Below are 21,576 nucleotides of genomic sequence, written 5' to 3'. Positions count from 1 at the left end.
TACTGATGGACACGCAGCAGGGGATTAAAATGCCTTGCTAAAAGGCACTTTGACAGTAGCTCAAACAGGGAAGAACATGAGACTCCTCCAAGCAGATTTTGTTGGTGCTGTGTGAAGATTTGAATCTATAAATCACAGTCCTGCTCCTTTAACCTTTAGGCGTTAACATGTTATTGCTCTCACCTTGATGCCTCCCATCCTCTGCTCTCCCTTGAACTCTTTGCCATTCTTCAGCCAGTGTATGGTTGGCGGTGGGTTTCCAGACGCAGCGCAGCGGAATTTGACGGTGTTGGCCGCAGGAACAGCCAATAATTTCTTGTCCATTCGTTCTGGCCTGGTCCAATATGGCGCTTCTGTTAGAAAAAACACAAAAGACTCACTGAAAACTCTTAAGACTTTTAAATATTCCCATTTCTAGGACATTAAATAGCTAAGGCGGACTCATGCAATAAGAAGATGCCACTTTTTTTTCTCCAAACAGATCTGTCTACAGTTTTCCATTTACTCTTAGATCATAGAACATTTGGGGAAAGACCCTCCAGGAATTTACAGTTACATGATTTTGTAATTGTTAAAAGACGGCACAGATGGGACAAGTTGCTCCTCTGCCCTTTTTTTTAAACGAGTGCTTCATCTTGGATGAGTTATGCCCTATACCAGAACAGATGTGGTGTCACCAGAGGTCTTCCCTCATCTAACAACACAGAGTACCTGCAGTGTTTACAGAGACTAATACACATGTACACTGTTAAGTTTCTGTGATTCATTTTCAGTCATTTTAAGCTCTTTTTTGTGATTTCAAGATGTTTTTCTTGAGTGAATCATGAGGCTTTTGTTTTGATATCCCAAAGGAAGAGTTGCTGATGGATGTTTGAATGAAACCTTTTCATTTGTTACTGATAAAACAATCTTTCTTCAACGTCGGCCCTTCCCCGCTGTCCACAGAGATACAGTTAAGTTGAAGATGCGCCAGCGGTGTAAAACGCAGTTTGACAGATGCTGAAAGAGCTCAAAACGGACGCATGAAGCGTCACGGGGGGACCAGACAAAACCATCTTACCATCTTTCCTCTATAACAAGACGAGGAGTTGGTCTGAATCATGAGATCCTGAGAGTTTGGAAACCTGTCAGGGCGATTTATTGAGTTGTATTGAGAAGACGGTGGACAAAGAGAGCGTAGTGAGTCAGGAAGGGCTATTGTCCATGCTGTGTGGGTGTGGAGAGTGAGAGCAACGAGGCATGGCTCACTCACTCTCCTCTTGGTATAATCTGTGTGTGTGTGTGTGTGTGTGTGTGTGTGTGTGTGTGTGTGTGTGTGTGTGTGTGTGTGTGTGTGCTTCCCAGGACAAAAGCTGGGGAGTTGGCTGACCGGTCATCAGATGACTCTTTTACTTTCTAAATGCAGCAGGAGAGAGTGGAGCTAATTACCATCTCAATAGCCGCGCTTGTGTGTGTGTGTGTGTGTGTGTGTGTGTGTGTGTATTTGAGTGAGTCAGGCAATAGTTAAAAAGTAATTCTCACCCTCGAGCGCTGAACGGGCAAATTCTCGTCTCATCTTGGCGACTCAGGTGAGATGTCAATCACCGTTCGATATAACATCTACCTATAAATGCCTTTGATCTACTGTGTGTCTATTTATCAAATGTCTGGGGTGTTCTGATACTTTTCTGACACATGTTTCTTTGGCTCCTACCATCAAACACTGGCTTCAGCTTCACAGAGTAATTGCAACCAGACTGAGAGAGATGTTCAGCGATTAAAGACACCTACCTATCTTCTTAGAAAGCAAACAAACAGGATGTTACTGAACCCTCTAAACAGTGTGTTTGTGTGTCTGCTAATAAAGCACACAGAACACTGGCTGACTTAGAGACTCCCCAGCTCGCAAAGACAAACACACTCCACGTGCAATCACACACACACACAGACACACAGCTTCCACCTTAAAAGGGAAGTGTCTGTTTGAATTCATGACTTCTCTCCCTCCATCTCTCTTTTTCTGTCTCTGGAGCGACGTTCCACACTCCACACTGGGACAATCCTCCAAAAGCAGTCTGAACACATTGTTTTTTGGCATGGTAATCAGCCACCCTGCACACACACACTGACACACAGACACACACTCAGTCAAACAGAAACGCTCAGTGAGGTTTTAAACAAGTCTCAAACCCAATGTGTGGTCCTTCTCCTCATCCTCCTCCTTCCCCTGCTGCTGCTGCTGTGGGTCCTGAACTCATCTGGGCCTGAAAACATATTCCTGCTGCTGATCCTTCAGCCACAATGACGCTTATAACCCAAAATAGATGCTTATGTGGATTCGCAGGACGGACTAAAGGAGTCTTCGTGGTTTTGTCACCATAACACACGAAGATTGTTTTATTCGCTGACCTTCAGCTGCTAAGCTCTGACTGACGCTCTCCTCTGTGGAATCAGGAGATCAGCCGTCAGTCAGGCAGTCTGGATGAAGCTTTTGAAATCTTCTCGTAATTTGTTGCCCATTGTTGTACTTGTCGCTCATGCGAGCAAGTCTCCTCTCATTCAACGTGTTCCAGATGTAACAATCGCCTCCTGTGAACCATTAAGCGAATTAGTAGCTTGCCGAAACAGATGTTTATTCCACGTGAAATTATGCCGTGATTAAGTGGGGACGGTGATTTGACAGTTTAAAAAAAAATCATTTTTATTCGCGTGACCGAAAAGCTTTCTTTCTGGTGCTTCAAAAATACGATATGCTGGCTCTGCCGATTCTTAAAACAGCTTACTTTTCAGAGAGCTGATGCAGACACTTTCCACCAGAAGGAAAAACGTGAAAGAGCCGCAGCCTTTTCCAGTTTAGAAAAAGCCGTCGATATTTTGATTTCAGCATGCTTTTGATTTACTGCGCAGCCCTGCTCTGTATGCTCAGCAACACGCAGGAATCCCATCCCGTGTCTAATTGGCAGGATGGTATTTCCTCAGCAGCAGAGGGAAGTGGGATTTTCTGGGAGGGAGGAGAGGAGGAGGGGAGGGCTGGCACCCCTCAACCCCTCGCAGAGGGGGGTTAGAAGGGACTCGACAGATAACCCTGCCCTGCACGGATATACAGTCGCTGTAGTGGAAACTGGTTTACAATAACATCTTAGCACAACTCAGCAGCTACAGTGTCATGCCCACCTGTCAGACACAGAGGCTAACTGCGAGGGGAATCTCTCTGGGAGCCTATAAATACACAAGCGTGATCCGCTTTGCTTGCTTCATGTTTGATAACAGATTTCAAAGTGTGGCTGGAGAAATCCCACCAACATAGACGGGGTAGAGATCAGTCAAGGGGAGAAGGTTGTTTCCGCAGGCACACAAAGTGTCACATTGTCAGCAGGTATATTCTTCCCCGTTGCGGCTGCAGAGGTAAAAGCATTCCACAATCAATCTTAAGGTAAGACTCAAACTCAGTGATATGGTGCAAGATATTGTGCAAAAAGCACAAGCTAACATAGGAATACATAGGTCTGGAGCTGAGATTTCCCCTATTATTTTTATTATTATCATTATTATTATTATTATTATTATTATTATTACTATATTGCTTTTTTAATTAGGGCTGGATATGGTGACCCAGAATCCTCCCTTAAGTTACGCTGCAATAGGCCTAGGCTGCTCCTCATGACGTTGTGAGTCTTCTTCACTCACCTGTTTTCCACTCACTTTGTGTTTATACACCGCTCTACATTTCATTATTAGTCATTATTAATGTCTGACTCACCCCCAACCCTTCCCCATGCCCCTTGATGGGCCTGGTTCTGTTGGAGGTTCCTTCCTGCTAAAAGCAAGTTTTTCCTTCCCACTGTCGCCAACTGCCTGCTCATAGGGGTTCCTATGATTGTTGGGGTTTACAATATAAAGTGCCTTGATGCGATTAAATAAAACTGAACTGAATTGGAATTTTCAAGATTTTCTCATGAACTTCTTAGTTGAAGGACGGATATCTTGCAAATGTTGCTGCATGTTATGATTTTCTTTAACAGTGCGCATTGTGATCCAAATGCAGATTAAAATTTTCTAAATACTCATCTGTTATAGAAATAATAAGATCAGTGGATTGCGCAGCCTTGGCAGAGCTACGCACTCCCCGAGTGCTGATTGTGTTAACAAAATAAGATTAAATTCTGCTTTTTTGGCTTTGCTTAGATTATGCGTTGCCTTTGCAAGTGTTCCATACACATTAAAACCGACTGCCATACAGCCCCCTGCAGCCCTGCGCTCACGTCTTTCTGGCTTATGGATCTGTGCTGCAGGTTGGAGAAGCATGACTGCGGCTCCTCTATCAGCTATGTTGAGTACAACAGCAATTAGCTGGAGCACGACACAGTGCAGTGCTGATCGCCACGGCACAAGCCTCTTCAGCGCTCAGACACCGATCTGGGAAAAAAAAGGGGGGGTCTAATTGTGTAATTGTATAATTTGCCCTCACTGACGCCTGCGAGCACACAGGCAGATTTCATTACAGATTACACTGGGGCTCTTTGAAGGCACACTGCCCCGGAGGGCCTGCAGGGACTCAAGGCAAACAGAGCAGGAGGAATGGCGGCTGTGGAGCAGCGTAGCGTGGCCCGGCATCCAGCTCTCTGCTCTCCTGCCAGGGTAAACAAGGAGGCCGCATAGCTCAGGAGCACAGCACAGCACAGATTAGACTCTGTTAACCCCCCCCACCCTTGCTCACATACACGCTGCCCTTTCAGTTCGCACAGGCTCCAAGTGTGTTCACTGCTTTCCACGCTGCAAAAAATACTCACTTAATTCGCATTCATCGTGTGAGGGCGTTCAAAAATTGCTCACTTTTTATTTGCCCATCTGTCAGCGCAGCATCTTCAGGGCACTCCATTTTAAAATGTTTTTTCAAGTTTTTACACATATTTTGAGAGATCAAACGTCAGGTCTGAGAGATTCGAGTGGTAGGATCGCATCGGCAAAGCCAACGAATTGTTGCGTCTTGCACACTCATTGCTGAAGTTGGCATCACTCTGATGACTTTACACAAGTTTGGTGACTGCAAAAATAGTCCACAGACAGCAAAGTCCTTGAAACCACCTTGGATATAATTCCAACAGTTTTCTTTAGGGCCACGCTCAAAAGATCATGTAGGTCATCATACAGGTAGGGCCTCTTCCTCCCCACTTCAAGTGCTCTTGACTCATGGGTCGGACCGCACCCGTCCTTGAATGCAACCTTCAGCTTGTTCTCAAATCCACCTGCAAAACTGCGTGACTACATCCTGCATCCTATTGAGAAAACCTCTCATACGAGCACCTGGCAAATGAATCAAGACTGTCTCTGTGTTGGTTTCTGCTAAATTTGTGTCTCCAGGACCATAAAATTGCAAAGATGACAAACACAGAAATACATGTTGAAAACAATGCACACCAGGCTGTTTCAGCTGTAAAGGTACCGCTAATTAATTTAGATATGTGTTGCACAGAGGAGGCCACCTGTTTCCCTGATACTTTTGTTCACTCTCAATATCTTAAAATGCTGATGAGGCTAACAAAAGAAGTCTACCGACAGCAACAATGCAACTCTGATTGATGAATAATTACTCAGTAAATATTTTAGTTCCCCACCTGGAAACTTTTTCTTAAAGTGGTCAGGTTAATGCGACCTGCTTTCCTTGTTCCCTGCGCCCTCTCTCCTCATTAATACCCTGACATTTTCACCATCTCCACATATCTGTTATCGTCTGCTCAGCTTGTAGATGTGGATCTTCTTTCCGGGACTCTGTCTGGTTGTGTGATTTGTCACATGGCTCCTTCCTGCTACAGCTGGCTAATTAGCATTGGCTTTGCGGACATTAAGCGGCGATAAGGGTTTAAAGTTTCTGGGCTAATCCCTCTCCTTTTGGTCAGGAAATTAGAGCCTCATATGTCATGAGGTAGACTTACTTTCAGAGATTAAGTCTGGCAGTCTGAGGCTATTTACCGGCATTCAGGATGTCTGCTGTAAGCTGTTACCGCCTCTGCCACTTCGGCCTGTTTAGAAAAAACACACTGCAGGCTTTCACTACGATGTGAAGCTGTGCATTCAGAGATTTTACGCTGAAGTTGTTAGCAAGCTTTTCCAAAGTGGCCTGCAGTACAAAGACCGCATCAGGAAGTTTTCTTTAAGAAAACGTATTTATTTTGTTCATTTTTTCTCTCTGGATAAAAGCAATCAATTAAATCAATTCTAATTTAAGTCAAACTGAATCAAGTCTGAAAGATTAAAAGTCAAACATGAAAACAAAGCAATAGTAGGTTTGAGTCTTGCACACATATTGAGCTGGTTGAATAGTTTAAATGTTGATATTGACAGAAGTAAAACATTTGTAAGCTGACCTCAGATCAAAAATGTAGAAATTGGTATAAGATGCAACTAAGTTCCCCAAGCAGAAGCCTATGGATAATCATTAAATGAGCACCATCTTAATTCCAGATCACTTTTAAAACCATTCTTCTTATTATTATTATTTATTTTTTGGACACACCTAGTTGCTGTTGGAGTCTCCACATTTATATTTCCATGGAATAGCTTTGCTTGTTTTTCACATGATTTTAGAAAATTTAAAATTTCTCGTTTCTCTTGAACACCAGTTCATCTCCCCTCCCTGACCCATCTCTCACCATGCAATCGTTGTAGCTGGATGACAAACGATTGGGTGAACTGTTAATGATGACCACAGGGCACTGAGAGTTTTCTGGAGCGGCAGTATCTCCCACAATCGTTGCCTCAGCTTCAGTTTTATTTTAGTTTGAGCTGAGTGTGATGACGTTTGATTTGGTTGGATCTTTGTAGCGACTTTCACAAAGGGGCTTTGATTTCGGCTGGGCGTGCGCCTGTCGCTCTGTCACTGAAGCAGTTGCGCATTTTGCTTTTGGCACCAATTTTGTTGAGTGGTTAAGGGTGGACTGGGAGTTGGTTCAACATATCATGGTCTGTTTGACATAGCATGTTTTGGGCTGGTTTTCACTTTTATACAGTCTGCTGACTCCCCCCTTTTTTTTGTCTCCATATCCTACACTCTATCTTTTACCCTTCACTTATATCCCATTGTCTTCCCTTTATTACTGTAGTTCCATCAACTCTTTCCTCTCACTTTTTAGATTCATCTCTAACTGTCTGCTCCTCACCTTCTGCTGTCTCGCTCCGTATGGTACAACAAAGGCAGCACAGTGTGGCGTCTGGCTGGTCGAGAGCTTGCCGAGAGGGGTGGAGACGCTTTCTGTATCTCTGGAGTCATGCTAGCTGACAGAATAGAGCGTGTAAAGTGTGTGCAGCCAGCAAAAGCCATCCCTCCTCGTTCTTTGTTCACCTACACCTGAACTCCGCAGGTCTCTGAATGCCAAAACAGCTCACATCACAAAAGAGCAGTGAGAGGCTGTTACCTGCTGGAGAAACAGCGGCCTTTGATCTGTGCGACAGTGGCATTTAGTTTTGTGCTCGTGGGAGAAGGTTTAATGCGAGCGGTTATAAGAGCCATATAATGTCAATTACAGATATACAACTCTGATTATGCTCGTACAAGTCTAATCGCCTGCATAAATCCATTGGTAGTCACACAGTGGCCCATAAAAGCGACTTTGTGGGGACGTGCTGTTGCTCCTGCAGATGAACTCTTTTATCACTATGACAAATGAAATGAGTTTAAATTGTAAACTGCACATTAACTTCTGAGGATAAAGGTGCAAGTGTGGTGTAAATAATATGAAGAGCTCATTTATGTATGACATAAGGAATTTATAACTTTATAAATATCTGACACAGGACCTTAAAGATGCATTCGGCCTTTCAGTTCCTCCAAGCCTCATCAGAAATGGTGTTGATTTCTGATGCCATTTTTGGTTGCTGGGGGATTCCCATGATGCACTGAGTATTTCTTCAGTCACCTTACTCACTCACTATGTGTTAATAGACATCTCTGCATTGAAACACACTTCTTAGTAATCTCTGTCTCTCTTCCACAGCATGTCTTCTATCCTGTCTTCCTTCTCTCACTCCAACTGGTCGCAGCAGATGGCCCCGCCCCTCCCTGAGCCTGGTTCTGCCAGAGGTTTCTTCCTGTTAAAAGGGAGTTTTTCCTTCCCACTGTTGCCAAAGTGCTTGCACATAGGGGGTCATATGATTGTTGGGTTTATCTCTGTATGTATTATTGTAGGGTCTACCTTACAATATAAAGCGCCTTGAGGTGACTGTTGTTGTGATTTGGCGCTGTATAAATAAAATTGAATAAAACTGAATTTTTATAGAAGGAAACACAGGAAAAAACTGAGGTATGGCAAATTACACAAGAACTTTACTGGCAATCGGTGGCAACAGGTCTCATGGTGTGATGAATCCAAATTTAAAACTTTTCAGTTCAAATCCACGTCATATATATGGAGCAGGTCAGGAGAGAGGGATAACAATGAATGTGTAGAGCTAAAGCACGGCTGGAGGCTCTGTCATGTTTGGGGCTGCATTTCAACCAGTGCTGTTGGGGATCTTATCAAAATTGATGGAGTTATAAAAGCAGAAAAGTACCATCAGGTTTTGACCCACCATGCAGTGCAATCTAAAAAGTGTCTGAATTGCAACAGCTTCATTTTCAGCATGACAATGAACCCAAACACACTGCCAATCTAATAAAAACATACCTGAATATAAAAACACACAGTAGACCCCTATCAGTCATGGATCTCAGCATTACTGAAGCAGTGTGGGATCATCTTTACAGAGAACAGAACAAAAGACAGCCAACGTCCAAAGAACCTTGAATGTCCTTGAAGAAGCCTGGAGAACTATTTAGGAAGACTGCTTAAAGAAAGCTTGACTAAGAGAGTTCAATCGGCATTGCAGAGTAAAGGTGTTCATAATAAATATTGACTTAAGCTATCATTCTACAAACTCTATTGTTGACCTATGTTCTGTATTTCCACATATGTTTGAACATGTTTCAAGAAATCGCTGTACCTATTTACCATTTTCCTTGCAAACTATAAAGAGATGCGGACTGGTTCAACACTCTTGCACAATACTGCATTTCGTGATGAGAGACCTATCATACTTTCTGACTGTGAAATGTGGTTTAAGAAAAGAATTCACCATTTTCATTACCTGCACCTTCTGGGTCTTCATCGTAATCTTCATCATCACCAGACGACAGAGAATCTGACGAAAGAAAATACAAAAAAAGAGTTTAATTAATAATTAATTTATGGCTGTAACGAAATTATTTCATTTAAAATAATATAAATGAATAATAATTCATTTAAAAAAATACAGCAGTTGTATGAGAAAACACATAATACAGTGTATTTTCTTATACAACTCCCTGAACTATTTTGCCTATTGGATAAGAAGGAAATTACATGTGGAAAGTTTGTAGACCAGAATGTATTTTATGCAACAAGAGGGAGATAAAGGGAAAGGGGGTGTTCACAACCAAGCATGAATAGACAAATACACACACACACACACACACACACACAGACGCATGAATGCATATTAAAGCTGTTCATTCAGAAACTCATGAATGAGCCCACAGTTCTCTGTAGCGTGGCAGCTCTCTCAGATATTACAATCCAAACATTTGCACAGACGGTACAAATAAGAGGGTCATTAGTGTCGCTGAGACGCACTTGCACAAGAGTGTGCGCACATGTGCTGATACACGCACAAAAAACTATTCTTTCTAGCTATCTCTGCAACACACACTGACCCTAACTCTTGCTAACGGTTAGCGCGCCGGTTCACGCCAAATTACTTTCCATCTTGCTCTCCATCTTGTTTAGGTTTGCTGTATCACACGTTTTCACTCCGCTGCTGTAATTATTTTCGATGTGACCTCAACGTTTTCTGGTTCAGCTCCACGGGTCTGGTTAATGAGAGCCAGCTGTTACCTCGACAACTCTCCTGGAACTAGCAGGTTTTGTTTCTATTATTGGACACCTCAGCCCACAACTCCACTCTGCTATTGTTTTGCACCTTAGAAGCAAGGCAGCAGTTACAATTGACTGACAGATCAGACGGGTGCCAACACTGTATCAGTAAACCAAGTATTTAACACACTATAGTGGTTGTCAAAATGAATGACATAATAGAAAACTTTGGAATAATAGAGAGAAATTATAGAGAAAAGCAGGCACATGTATTTTAGTGCACTGATAAAGCTCTAAAGGCTTCGAGCTTTAGCATACAGTTAAGATACAGTGTAGCCATAGACTGGACATAAAGGATGGACGTAACCACCTTAAACATTTTGACAGCTGCCATCTTGTTATCTGAGGAATCAGACATCACATGAAAAGGTTGACTGACAAAGTAGCCACATCGTAAATCCCAGTTTATTGTCTATTTTACTGTATTTGGATCATATTTTGTTAACGCTATATAAGGCAGCACTTGAAACAAGTGATGGAGTCCATAAACTCGTAGGAGAAATGTTCACTTAGATCGTAAATCACATGAGTCTTTTTATTTTTAACCAGAGGATTTGCTCCATGCAGGCTTTGAGAAAGAAGTCAGGTTTAGGCCACTTCTATCCATCCTTCATAGTCTATGGGTGCAAATGGTCATTTGTAGTTGTTGTTATTTGCTATTAAACTTTTAGCAGTTTCTGTTTGCTAAAACTGCTCTGCACCCAGATGTGTAAATCATATTTCACTGCTTTATGTGTTTCTTATCCTCCTAAGACCTGAACTGTTCCGTGGCATGCATTTTTAATTTCTCTTTGATATTTGGGCATATTAGGACCTGATGAATGTAAAAACAAGGAATCACCAGATTTTTTTTTTACCTGATTTTTGTTTCTAAGAAAAATGAGAGCCACATATGAGGATATTCGTTTTAAATTTCAATAAAACAGAGGCAGTACAATGTCCTCGTAAGTGGATATCAGGCCCTTGTAGAGCAAAATTTAGTCCTAGGAGGTTAAATATTCTCTGTTTAATCATAAGTCATAAGTCTTTTGTCATGCCCATCACCCCCAACGGTCGCAGCAGGTGCTGCCTGTGTCTGAGCCTGGTTCTGCTGGAGGTTTCTTCCTGTTAAAAGGGTTTTTCCTTCCCACTTTCGCCAAATGCTTACTCATAGGTGGTTACCAGATTCTTGGGGTTTTCTGTGTATTATTGTAGGGTCTTTACCTTACAGTATAAATCACCTTGAGGCAACTTTTATCGTGATTTAGTGCTTTATAAATAAAACTGAATTTTTGTCAATAAGTAATTCACATACTCCTTTTTAAACACCTCAGTTTGCAGTTTGTTTCTCACTTGTAGCATGTGTGCTGTGTGTGTACAGTGAGATTTGGCCCCTTTCTGCTGCCTGGAAGCTGTCCAAGTGCTAAATCTGATACCGCCCTTAAATATCTGACACCTTGCTCAAATATTTGAGGGAAAACACAATAGTCCATGTGTGTTTTAGATAAAACGGAGGCTCTATGTTTAAAGTAGAGGGAGGAGAATCGGCGGTATAAGGGGGGAAAAAAACAGGATATTGCAACGCATACTGGAAGAAGTCTGGCTTCTTGAGTAATTTAAACATGCACGGAGAGCTGAAACAATATGAAATGTCAGACATTAGTCTGAAATGAACTGGCAGCCTGTGCAACACCTGACACATGTTAAGTGGAGGTGGAAGCAGCTTCAGTTATCTCTCTTTATTTATCAACTTCTTTAAAGACCAAAAAAAGTCAGATTTTAAAGGAGAACGCTCCGTATTCTTCCTTTTAAGTCACTGATGTAGGCACTGTGTTTGCACAGTGTCCTGGTGTGCAGTGTGGAGCTGATACGAAGATCCGGGAGGAGAACCTGCCCACCTCTGATCAGTTATCAAAAATGCCTATTTTCTTCCTGGTTTTCTGCCAAACAAATGCATCCATGTGTGTGTGTGTGTGTGTGTGTGTGTGTGTGTGTGTGTGTGAGAGAGAGAGGAGGTGGGGTGAGTGAGCTGAGAGCGAACTCTCTCATTTCTTGCCACCCCATCTGCTTTCAATGATGAAATGTCTGAGCTAATTGCTTTCTAATTAGTTGTCAATAACAGGCTCAGTTGGTGTCCATGAGTTTTACGGGTAAATGCGGCTCCACTTTTAAGCACACGCACATGCACACGCACACACAGAACCTCCCCCACCCCCTACACAAGCATTCCTATTAGAGCTCCACTTGCATCGCACACTTGTTTAAAATGTTTCCCATCCCCTCACCGGATAATGAATTTCACCTTTGACTATGCATCAGGAGGTGGGAATCTGTGTGAAGCTTGGCTGGGTGTTAGCCGGTGAAAGCCTGTACCGGTATGCTGGATATGTGCTTGTGTGTGTGTTGGTGTGTGTGTGTGTGTGCAGCTTGGCAGGCAGATGACATGGAGCTGAAACTGAGCAGGAGTAGCAAATAATAGAAATTTCTTCCTGAGCTAAGTTTTCAGTGTTTCTCTATAAACAGCTGTCATGTAGAGACAGCGCTACTGTAACTGTTTGAGTATGTTTATTGATAGAAAATACTTTGAGACTCGGTTTGTCTGTCAGAGAGCCAGAACAACCGAGACAGGTCGGATTTCAGAGAGCTCCGCGGGGTGCAGCCAAAGCGCCTGTTTCTGCTGGAGCTCTGCTAGTAACTCAACTATCTTAAAAATATTGTGGGTCTCGTATCCTATTTAAAGCTCAACAGTTACCGTATCTGCCTTCCACGTTTGCATTTAAATATATGGCTAGATGCCCCTACTTAAAGTTTTCAGATACTCATCAAATATTAACCAATCATTACCCTCTTCTTGCAGCCAAACTTTTGTCCTTTCGACACACTTTCCCCACGCTCTCACCTGTCACCCTGATGGTGTAGTTGCTGAGCAGCGCGTTGCTCCGGGCGAGCCGGCACGAGTAGACCCCGGAGTCGTCATACGACACATTGATAATGCGGAGCATCCTCTGGCCCAACCGTATCCGGTTGCAAGGCACAAGTTCAGCGCCGTCTTTGAACCACACAATAGGCTCCGAGTGGTCTTCCTGCTCTTCCGGATCACATGACATTTCCAGAGTGTCCCCGATGCCCAGAACATAGTCCTCCAGGAAGGCCGTCTCGCTGGACACAGGGTCTGCAAACAAAGAAAGAAGGAAATGGTTTATGTAAGAAGAAGTTTTTAATATGTCGCTAAATGCAATCAACTTCATGCATGGGGTCACTATTTAGCCTCACATCTAAGTCAAAAAACACTTAATCTGATAGTAAAGAAGGATTGGACACCCCTGCCCATATCAACCTTAAAAAAAGCAAAAAAGTAGCAGAATTGGGTAATCTGGCCCTGGAAGTCAGAAAAGCGCAACTTTTTTTTAACTTGTCCAGTATGCAGATCTATGTGGAAATGACCTCCCCACCCTCACCCCTCCCTCCCTCGTCTCCACGCCTCCTCCTCAGCCGGCCCTGGTCGAACACCAGCTCATTTACTCCACGAGCTCCGTGTGCCAGCTTGGTCAGAGCCAAGGAAAAATCAACATGTTTACTAGCCTGGCTAAGGATGCCAGCCTCCACTGGAGGACGGTGGAGAGATGGAGGGACACGTCTGGATAAACAAACTCTGGCTCCCCTCGTGTCTCCTGCAGTCCCCTCATTAGAGGTGTCTTCTTATTCTGAACTTAATCACACATCATCACCCATTGCAGAGACACAAGAAAGATGGCGCCCACTGGTTTATTTACTAGCTTATTTAAGCAAACACACTTAAAAAAAAACACACATTCAGGACACTTACGAGGACGTCACAGACGCTTTCACACACGCGGGAATGTAGCCACTGTAAAAGTCTTCGAATGAGCTGCTCAGGCAACACAGTACACAACGGACACTTGTTTGCTCGCACAAGTGCACACCCACCCACCCATGGGAATAGTGAATGAGGTGTGTTAAGAGCGTGATTTACGATGGCAAATACACCCACTGTTGACCCGCTAAAAGGGCAACGATGTTACTCAAGCAGCGATCGTGAATGCAGCCCTCTGGAGAAACACTCCATGATTTTAAATAAAGGCCAATTAATTTACTAAAATGTTGTTCAATATCACCCTGATATTAAACTTAAACAAGCAACACACAAAGCAACTTCAGCCATTAGATAAATGTGGTGGAGTCAACAAGCCCAATTCATTTCTCCCATGTAGCACGGCTCATAAATCAAATGAACAGGACAGATGATTTGTGCGTCTTTTTCTCTGTCTTATTGCATCCATCGACCCATTAAAAAATCCTGGAGATATTAAGTCAATGTGCTGAACGCCGCTGTGCAGTTCTCTGCGTAGCCTCTGGCTTTGACAGCCGTATTTACAATGCTTTTTGTTCAAACAAAAAAAAGGTCCATTCAGGAGAAGAAAAACACTGAGGCAACAGTGCCGAACGCATAAATCCAAGCCCAGCATGAATGAATGAATGAATGAATGACTGGCTATGGAACAAACGCAGAATACAGGCCACAGAATATCTCCAGGTCTTAAAACATGGGAAATTTGGGTTTATGACATAGATATAATAATCTCCAGAGACTCATATCTCACTTGTGCTTTATGGAAGGCGAGCGCTCAAGCACCTCGTATAGCAGCTCTGAATGAGCAGCAGCAGCAGCTAGAAGTGTTTCTTTGTATGAGGCACTGACTTGGTTTAGAACCATTTTTATTCCTTGCACACAATAATGTGCAACCATTCAAAGAGTCTCACTTTTATGTGCTAAAGTTTTGATATATATACAAAAGGATTGGCCAATATTAGCATACAGGCTTAAAAAATGCCACAAAGTTGCCCTTCTTTCCAGAAATCTGGTAATATTCATAATGTGTACAAATCTACTTTAAGCAGGCTATGGCCTTAGTGGAGAAAAATCTGGATTAAGCAGTAAAGTTTATTTAATTAGGATTTGTTAATAGCAAAGCGAGGCGAGGCGTTCATGTGATCCAGCTTGCAAAACAATACTTTTTTCCTTTTTCACTTTGATCCTGGGGAAAATGGATAGGACGAACATTTGCACACCACTTGGATGTTTACACCACCAGAGGCTAAACAAATGCAATTTACAGAAAGAGCAAAACAAAGAAAAAATACACTTCTTGGATGTTAAGGGGGGGAAAAACCCCTCAATTTTTCAGATGTTGCACAAAAGAGCAAAGAACCATTTTCTTGGTCACCATCAATGACCAAATATCTGTTTCTTTCTCAGATCCTGCACTTTGAAATGCAGATTTGGAAAGTGCTTTGAATAAAAAGTGGATTTTTGGTTTGAAAAAGCCTCACGCCATGCCGGCTGCACAACCTCTCAGGACAGATGTACCAGCCGGTGAGCTCTGGTGGAGATCCGGGTCTCCACGCTGCACCTTTCAAGTGAAACTTCTCCTACGTGACGTGATGTGTTTGATCACACTGACAAGAGACGGCTCTTTGAGCGGCAATAAAATGTGCTCGTGGTGGTGAGTCACAGAGAAATGCTCCTTAATTAGCAGCTGATCACCTACAGAAAAAAAATCCAGCTGCTGTGTGCCTAGCTGTGGAGGAATGGGGTTTTAATAGGCAGCGTCCGGGTGGGTGCTTATGGAAGTGAATAAATGTGAAGCAGGGTGTTGCTCGGGCACTTTTTCCTGCATACGAGTTAAGATCAAAAATGAATCAAAGGTAGTTTGATTCATTTTATTCAGCAGAATGAAATGAAACTCGGCCACAGCGTCTCACGTGGTTCCCTGCATCTGAAAGAGTGAGGCCTAATAATCCAAAGTGAGTCCTTGAAAGACCACAGGAAGCTTTCCCAGAAACCTTAGCAGGAGCCGAGGAACTACAGCGCTACTCAGACTAAAGAATAATTAGCTACTTTGAAAAAAATCATAATGCAGACTTTCAAAATAAACGTAGATATTAAACATGAGTTCTGATGAAAACGCAGGGAAAATCATCAAACCAGAGGCGATTCATCCAAAACACAAACTCTGTCCTTCTGATAGCATCCAGTCTAGATCAGGGGTCGGGGACAAACTCATTTCACATACAGCCCACTGTGATCCTAAGTGAAACTCCCCTTTCTGTCAGTGTAAAGAAGTTTAACAACACTGAGATATCTTAAATACAAGAAAAAGAAGTTCATTTTCAACAGTACAGCTCAGTTTTTTTAAATGATAAAGAAACGCTGCTGTAGTAAGAAACCTGTGAGCACGACTCTTAAACTGTAAGAAACAAATGCGTTGAGTTACAGAAGTGTATCCAAGAGATACACAGTGTATACTTTGGTTTCGCATGAATGGTCATATGGGAGGTCTTTATCAGTAAAGATAAAGCTGTAAAAGTTACGAAAATACAGTTAAATGTCGAAAATGAGTGCCTTCTTTCACATTTACCAAAGCTCTCCAGTTGGACGTCTTTGCCGGGACGATTCTGGGTCCTGGGCCTTTTGTTTGACACCCCTGATCTAGATCTTCCTGTCGTGTGTGTGTGTGTGTGTGTGTGTGTGTGTGTGTGTGTGTGTGTGTGTGTGTGTGTTTGAGGGGGGGGGGGAATCTCCCAACGGAACCTGCGGCCAGCTGGAAGCAATGTGTGATGTGTGTTTTTTGAGTGTGTGTGCTAGAGTGGATGTGGGTTCTGATATGTGTGCGTGTAGTTGTGCAGTACAGGCTGGACAGTCACTCCATAAATCAAGAGACCCCTGCCCTCCTGGCCCTTCTAACCCTCTCGGCTCAATATCATAACAAATAGCCCTTCAGAATAATATAAAGTCTGTCTTTGAGATAGGACCGCGCGCTGTCCGCTAACGTGCCGCTCACAGACTCCATCTTTTTCTGCGCCTCTGAAGAGGTTTATTTATCCTCTACAAACTTCTGGAGGGGCCAGCAGGCAGGCTGCAGGCCCCTGGGATGAAAAGGCCTCTTTATGTGGGGGAACCTTTCCACGCCTGGCTTTCTCCCACTCGAGCGCACACACTGAAGGACCGAGCGACGGATCCCGAGGAACAGGAAGAAGTGTAGACCAGAGCGAGAAGCTGCCGCCGTGGCCGCTGTCGTATCAGGACTTTTTAGGGGAAATTCTCAAGTTGTCAGCAGATCTCAAAGGTTTTCGCTCACAGAAAGAACACAAGGTTTTCTAAACTAAAAGGGTAAACTAATAGATATGCTGCCCATTGCACTATGTTTCGATAGCGATGTGAACAACTGCAGGCTAGATGCAAATAAATGGCCAACATTACAAATATAAAAAACTGTGCAGTCTTGAATAAGGCACGCTCCTCTCTGCCTTCTCAGTGCGTGCATGTGCATCCCTGGGCTTTCCTGTTTTCACTATATTTGTTTACATGTCTAGATCAGATTTTCTTCCCTAAATCTAAGCTTTTGACACCAACGTCTGAGCGATGGGGGAAAAGAGGAAGATCAAGCGGGACCGAGTCGAGCAAGAATCCTTAAGATGCGGTTTTATATTACGTTCTGTATTTGGGTGGGATGTTTCCTGATACGTATCCTTCTTTACACATTCAGAGTGAAGAGAGCATTTTCTGAAGTTCACATCCGTCAGTAAACAAGTAAGCTGATGCATCACCGATGCTGCATTTTGATGAATTCATTTTCTGCTCTGAAGGAGGCGAACACGTCGAGTTTCATCTTTCAGCGCTGAGAGACTAATCCTTAAAAAGTTTGGTTGGTTAAGTACCCTTCCTAACTTCCTGCTGATGATGGTCCGGGTTGATTTATGATGCTGTTTCAGTCGGGCTGTTTTACATAAGGCAGAATCCGAACCGGTTCAAAGAGGCTGGCAAGAGGGATCGTAAATGGTGAACGATAACAGGACTCACTTTCTTCGGGGAAGGAGGGCTTAACAGGTACTTTTATTGAGTCTGGTACAAAAGCAGGAGCACATACTTTTTCAGACCATATCTGCTTCTAAACTGCTCTTGAAAGTGATGGATTCCAGATGGGCCGGGGAGACGTTCATCTTTATCAAGCGCCCTCTTTTTCCTCCTCCTCCTCCTCACTACAGCTAATAACACAACAAGGCCATGTTTCCAACATGTGCGGAGCATGCCGATGCTAAACCAGCAGCAAACAATTTAGCAGCAAATGGTCTTTTAAAGAAGGTAATTAGTTGTTCTTCTACTGCAGAAAAAGGTTGGACTTCTTCTTTTTAAGCAAATGCATCACTAACTCCACACAGGGCAACAAACAGGTTTTAGGATTTTATACAGAGGCTGAGTAACTTTTGCTGAATCTTAAGTTGTTTTCACACATATGCACGTGCAATGTTGTTGGGAAAATGTTTTTCTACTCTACTCTAAGACTCAAGATGCCTCGTTCACACACAATCATACAAGCAGTTTTTTTCTATGCCTAAGCGCTTTCTATCCAACATTCACACACATTCATGCGCTGATGAACACATCAGAGAGCAACTTGGGGTTCAGTTTCTTGCCCAGGGATACTTTGGCATGCAGGCTGGAGCAGCCAGGGAATGAACCACCAACCTTCCAATTAGTGGATGACTTGCTCTTCCTCCTGAGATGTAGTCAGCCCAGATCAGAATCAGGACATGTTTTCAATTTGTTCAGCAGGAGATTTTCTGCTTCACATTTTTCATTTATACTTTATTTGTCAGGGAATACATACAAAAAAAGAGAAAAGATGCATTGTATCAAATTGAGCTACTAGCTAATTTCAATCTGCAGATCCTGGACAGGTCAAACAACAAACAGAAATGTATAAAAACATGTCTTCAGTAAGCAAATTACACTAATATGATCACTTTTAATCACTTTTATTTAGGCTAAGGTCCTGTCTGGGTGGGGCGTGCAGGAGGAAAGATGCATGACGCATGCTCGCTGTGACTCCGCCGCATGCTTTACGTGCACTGTTCTCACTTTTTAAATAATCAGCCATGTTAAAGAAATCATAAACACTAAGATAAAACAATAAAGTTATTTAGAGTTATAAAAACACTAAATTATCCTCTAACGATATTTCCTGAAGAGCTGGAGGAACGCAGACGGACAGCTTGGTTCGGACCATGATGTCCTCCACAGCAGCCCGTCTGCTCACCGTGTCCCGCCAACAGATTCTTTTACTTCTGCTTCCTATGCTGTAAAGCCAGACCGGCTGCCAACCGTTTGGCAAACTCAACACCCCCACCAGACGAGCCAGCATCACATGACCTTCAAACAGGATCTGTGGAACCCCCACACCCCTACCCACCCCACAAACCACCACCAACAGCAACAACAACCATCACCTCCCCTCGCCATAAAGAGCGCATTTGTCTTCCTCCATTTCACAGCTATGCCAATTGTAAATCCTGCTCATCTTGGAAAAGCTCCCCCCACACTTTGCTTTTTCTCTTTTTTTGAAATGTGCTGCAAAAACCGCTAATCTCTCTTTAATATGGTTTGGCCGGATGTAAATACCTTCGGACAATGCCCCTAATCTGGGCCAGCCTGACAACCTCACACCGTTGTGGAGAAGCCTGCCAGGAGGAGACGGGAGAGAAAAGAGGGATGGCTCAGTGGAGATCAAGGAGGAAGGGGGAAGAGAAGAGAGAGAGGGGAGAGGTTTCCCCCAGCTTGTTGCCTCTATTCTTCTGTGAGCCTGAGCTGCGCCTTCTCAAAGGAGCCTCGAAAATCAAGTTAAAGATAGACGTTGCCTCTAAACATCCCGCCCCGGCCTGTGCCAGCCTTCACCCTCCCTTCCTCCTCCACCTCATCCCTCCTCGGTGGCTGGCCCTCTACTCAGTTGCGCTAACGAGCATCGGAAGCTACTGTACATACAGGGTATCCTGGCAGCGCCCAATCGTCTTTGCTCCTTTCACACCCTCATCATCACCCCCCACCTCGCCTCCATCCCTTCAGCCTCAGAATAGGACCGGGGTTTGGTCCACGGTAATTGTAATTCCAAAGACGAACTGGCCTAGTTTCAATTCAACAGACAAGTGTAAGAAGCTCGCCCCACAACGGCCAGGATGTCTGCGGAGTGTGTGTGTGTGTGTGTGTGTGTGTGTGCGGGCCTACTAAACAACATAATCACCCTTCCCCGAACAACGCGGAGGAACCAATCTGATTACAGCACAGCTTTGAGAGCTTTGAATGCATACGTCACAGCTTCTTACTCGAGTGCTCCTAATAGAGCGAGTAGAAGAAATTTGCTATACAGCATGCTGATTTAGTGCCATTTTCTGTAAAGTCAAATCACCCATGATTTCCCAAAGACTTTGAGGAGGAGGGGGGGCAGACCGGTACTCGGAAAACACTTAGTGAATGTGGGAAATGATCGGAAAAAAGGTAAAACTTGAAAAATCTGAACATGAAAAACAAACGTTTTTGCAAGAGTGAGAACTTTTTTCTTTTCCTGCTTAAACTCATCAATGCTCTTCTTCTTCTACAAAAACACTCATCACTTGATTAGCAACAAGACAAATGAATGCACGCATGAACAGCAAAACATCTGGACAACAAACACGTTTACTGCACATCTGACCTGAAACAGAGTTTCAAAGAGTTCAAAGTGATGTCTGAAGGCGTCTCAGCTGATGGAAACCATCTCCGAACACACCGACGGAGCTCGGGAAGCTGCCTGATTCAAACATTAAACTTTGACCTCAGCTGACCCCGACCAGGACCCTACTCTGACCTCTCAGTGCGGCAAGTGTACTTCTGATACTCTCCAGCGGCGACGACCCTCCCCCGCAAAAACTCTGGCTCGACAATGATAGCAATGTGTGTGCGTGTGTGTTAAAAAGGAAAGTGTGCCTTAACACTGATCACAGTCCTCAACTCGAGCACTCAGACACACATTTACAAAACAAGCCTAAATCCTGGATCGCTCCATGTCTAGTCTGTTCCCCTTGGCAACGGTGCAAACTTTGATGGCGGCGTTGTGCATTCATCTGGTGAAGAAACCTACAGTAATCGTGTTTACTCTCTCTCTCGCTTAACCGACTTAACAAAGAGCTGAAAATTAAAACCTCAACTGGGGTTTTGGTAATTAGCCTATCAAGCATTAACCGTGTTTAGGTGAATTCAAATAAGCACAGTTAGAACCAGAAACATGTTGCAGGAGATAAATGTGTCCTAAGTAAACTTTAGATTGATGTCTTTTGTGTTATTTTGGGGAATTTAACTGAAACTCAACTGATATCAAGCAGTGGATACATCAGCATTATTTGGTCTACTTTTGTTAACTCGTGTCCCAGGGTGGGTTGGGGGGGTGGCGGTGTATGTTTGCATGAGTCCTGGGGTTGGGATCAGCAGGACGTGAAAGCGTTTACTGCTCTGTTTATGATGCCGTTTATTAGTGCGGCGGGACCGTGCGGGTCTCTCCCTCAGCCTGGTTCCAACCTGCCTCCTCTGAAACCTGCTGCTGGGCTCAGCCACGTGGTTCAGATCACCTGGGGCACGCTCAAAAACATCCCAAGCTTTCTGGGCAACCGACCACTTCACTTCGTCTCTCGTCTTGCTCTCCCTATAGTCGTTTTTTTGTTCTCACTCTAACCTGACAAGGAAAAATGAGGAACATGTCACAGAGGACGTATCAAGATTACAGCTCCCTGCGGGTCGTTGTCTGAGCGTGGTGAAAGCCTTGAATGAAGTACTGTTAGGGTATGT

General features: G+C 43.6%; 1 protein-coding gene across 9 annotated transcripts in view; it reads right to left on the bottom strand.

Moving 5' to 3' along the window:
• Positions 1-21,576, bottom strand: part of fgfr3 (fibroblast growth factor receptor 3) — a 66,957-nt gene that overhangs the window by 30,790 nt on the left and 14,591 nt on the right. For 7 of the 9 annotated variants that reach the window (XM_039603246.1, XM_039603250.1, XM_039603244.1 and 4 more), the window contains exons 3-5: positions 12,802-13,074; positions 9,088-9,153; positions 184-353 (exon numbers count right to left, since the gene is read on the bottom strand). In XM_039603246.1, coding sequence (XP_039459180.1) covers positions 184-353; positions 9,088-9,153; positions 12,802-13,074 — 509 coding nt within the window. The remainder of the gene's footprint in view (positions 1-183; positions 354-9,087; positions 9,154-12,801; positions 13,075-21,576) is intronic. The other 2 variants (XM_039603252.1, XM_031750944.2) reach the window with 1 other exon arrangement.

The sequence above is a fragment of the Oreochromis aureus genome, linkage group 19 (assembly GCF_013358895.1).
Source record: "Oreochromis aureus strain Israel breed Guangdong linkage group 19, ZZ_aureus, whole genome shotgun sequence".
NCBI classification, from domain to species: Eukaryota; Metazoa; Chordata; class Actinopteri; order Cichliformes; family Cichlidae; genus Oreochromis; species Oreochromis aureus.
This window is presented reverse-complemented; position numbering and strand designations above follow the sequence as displayed.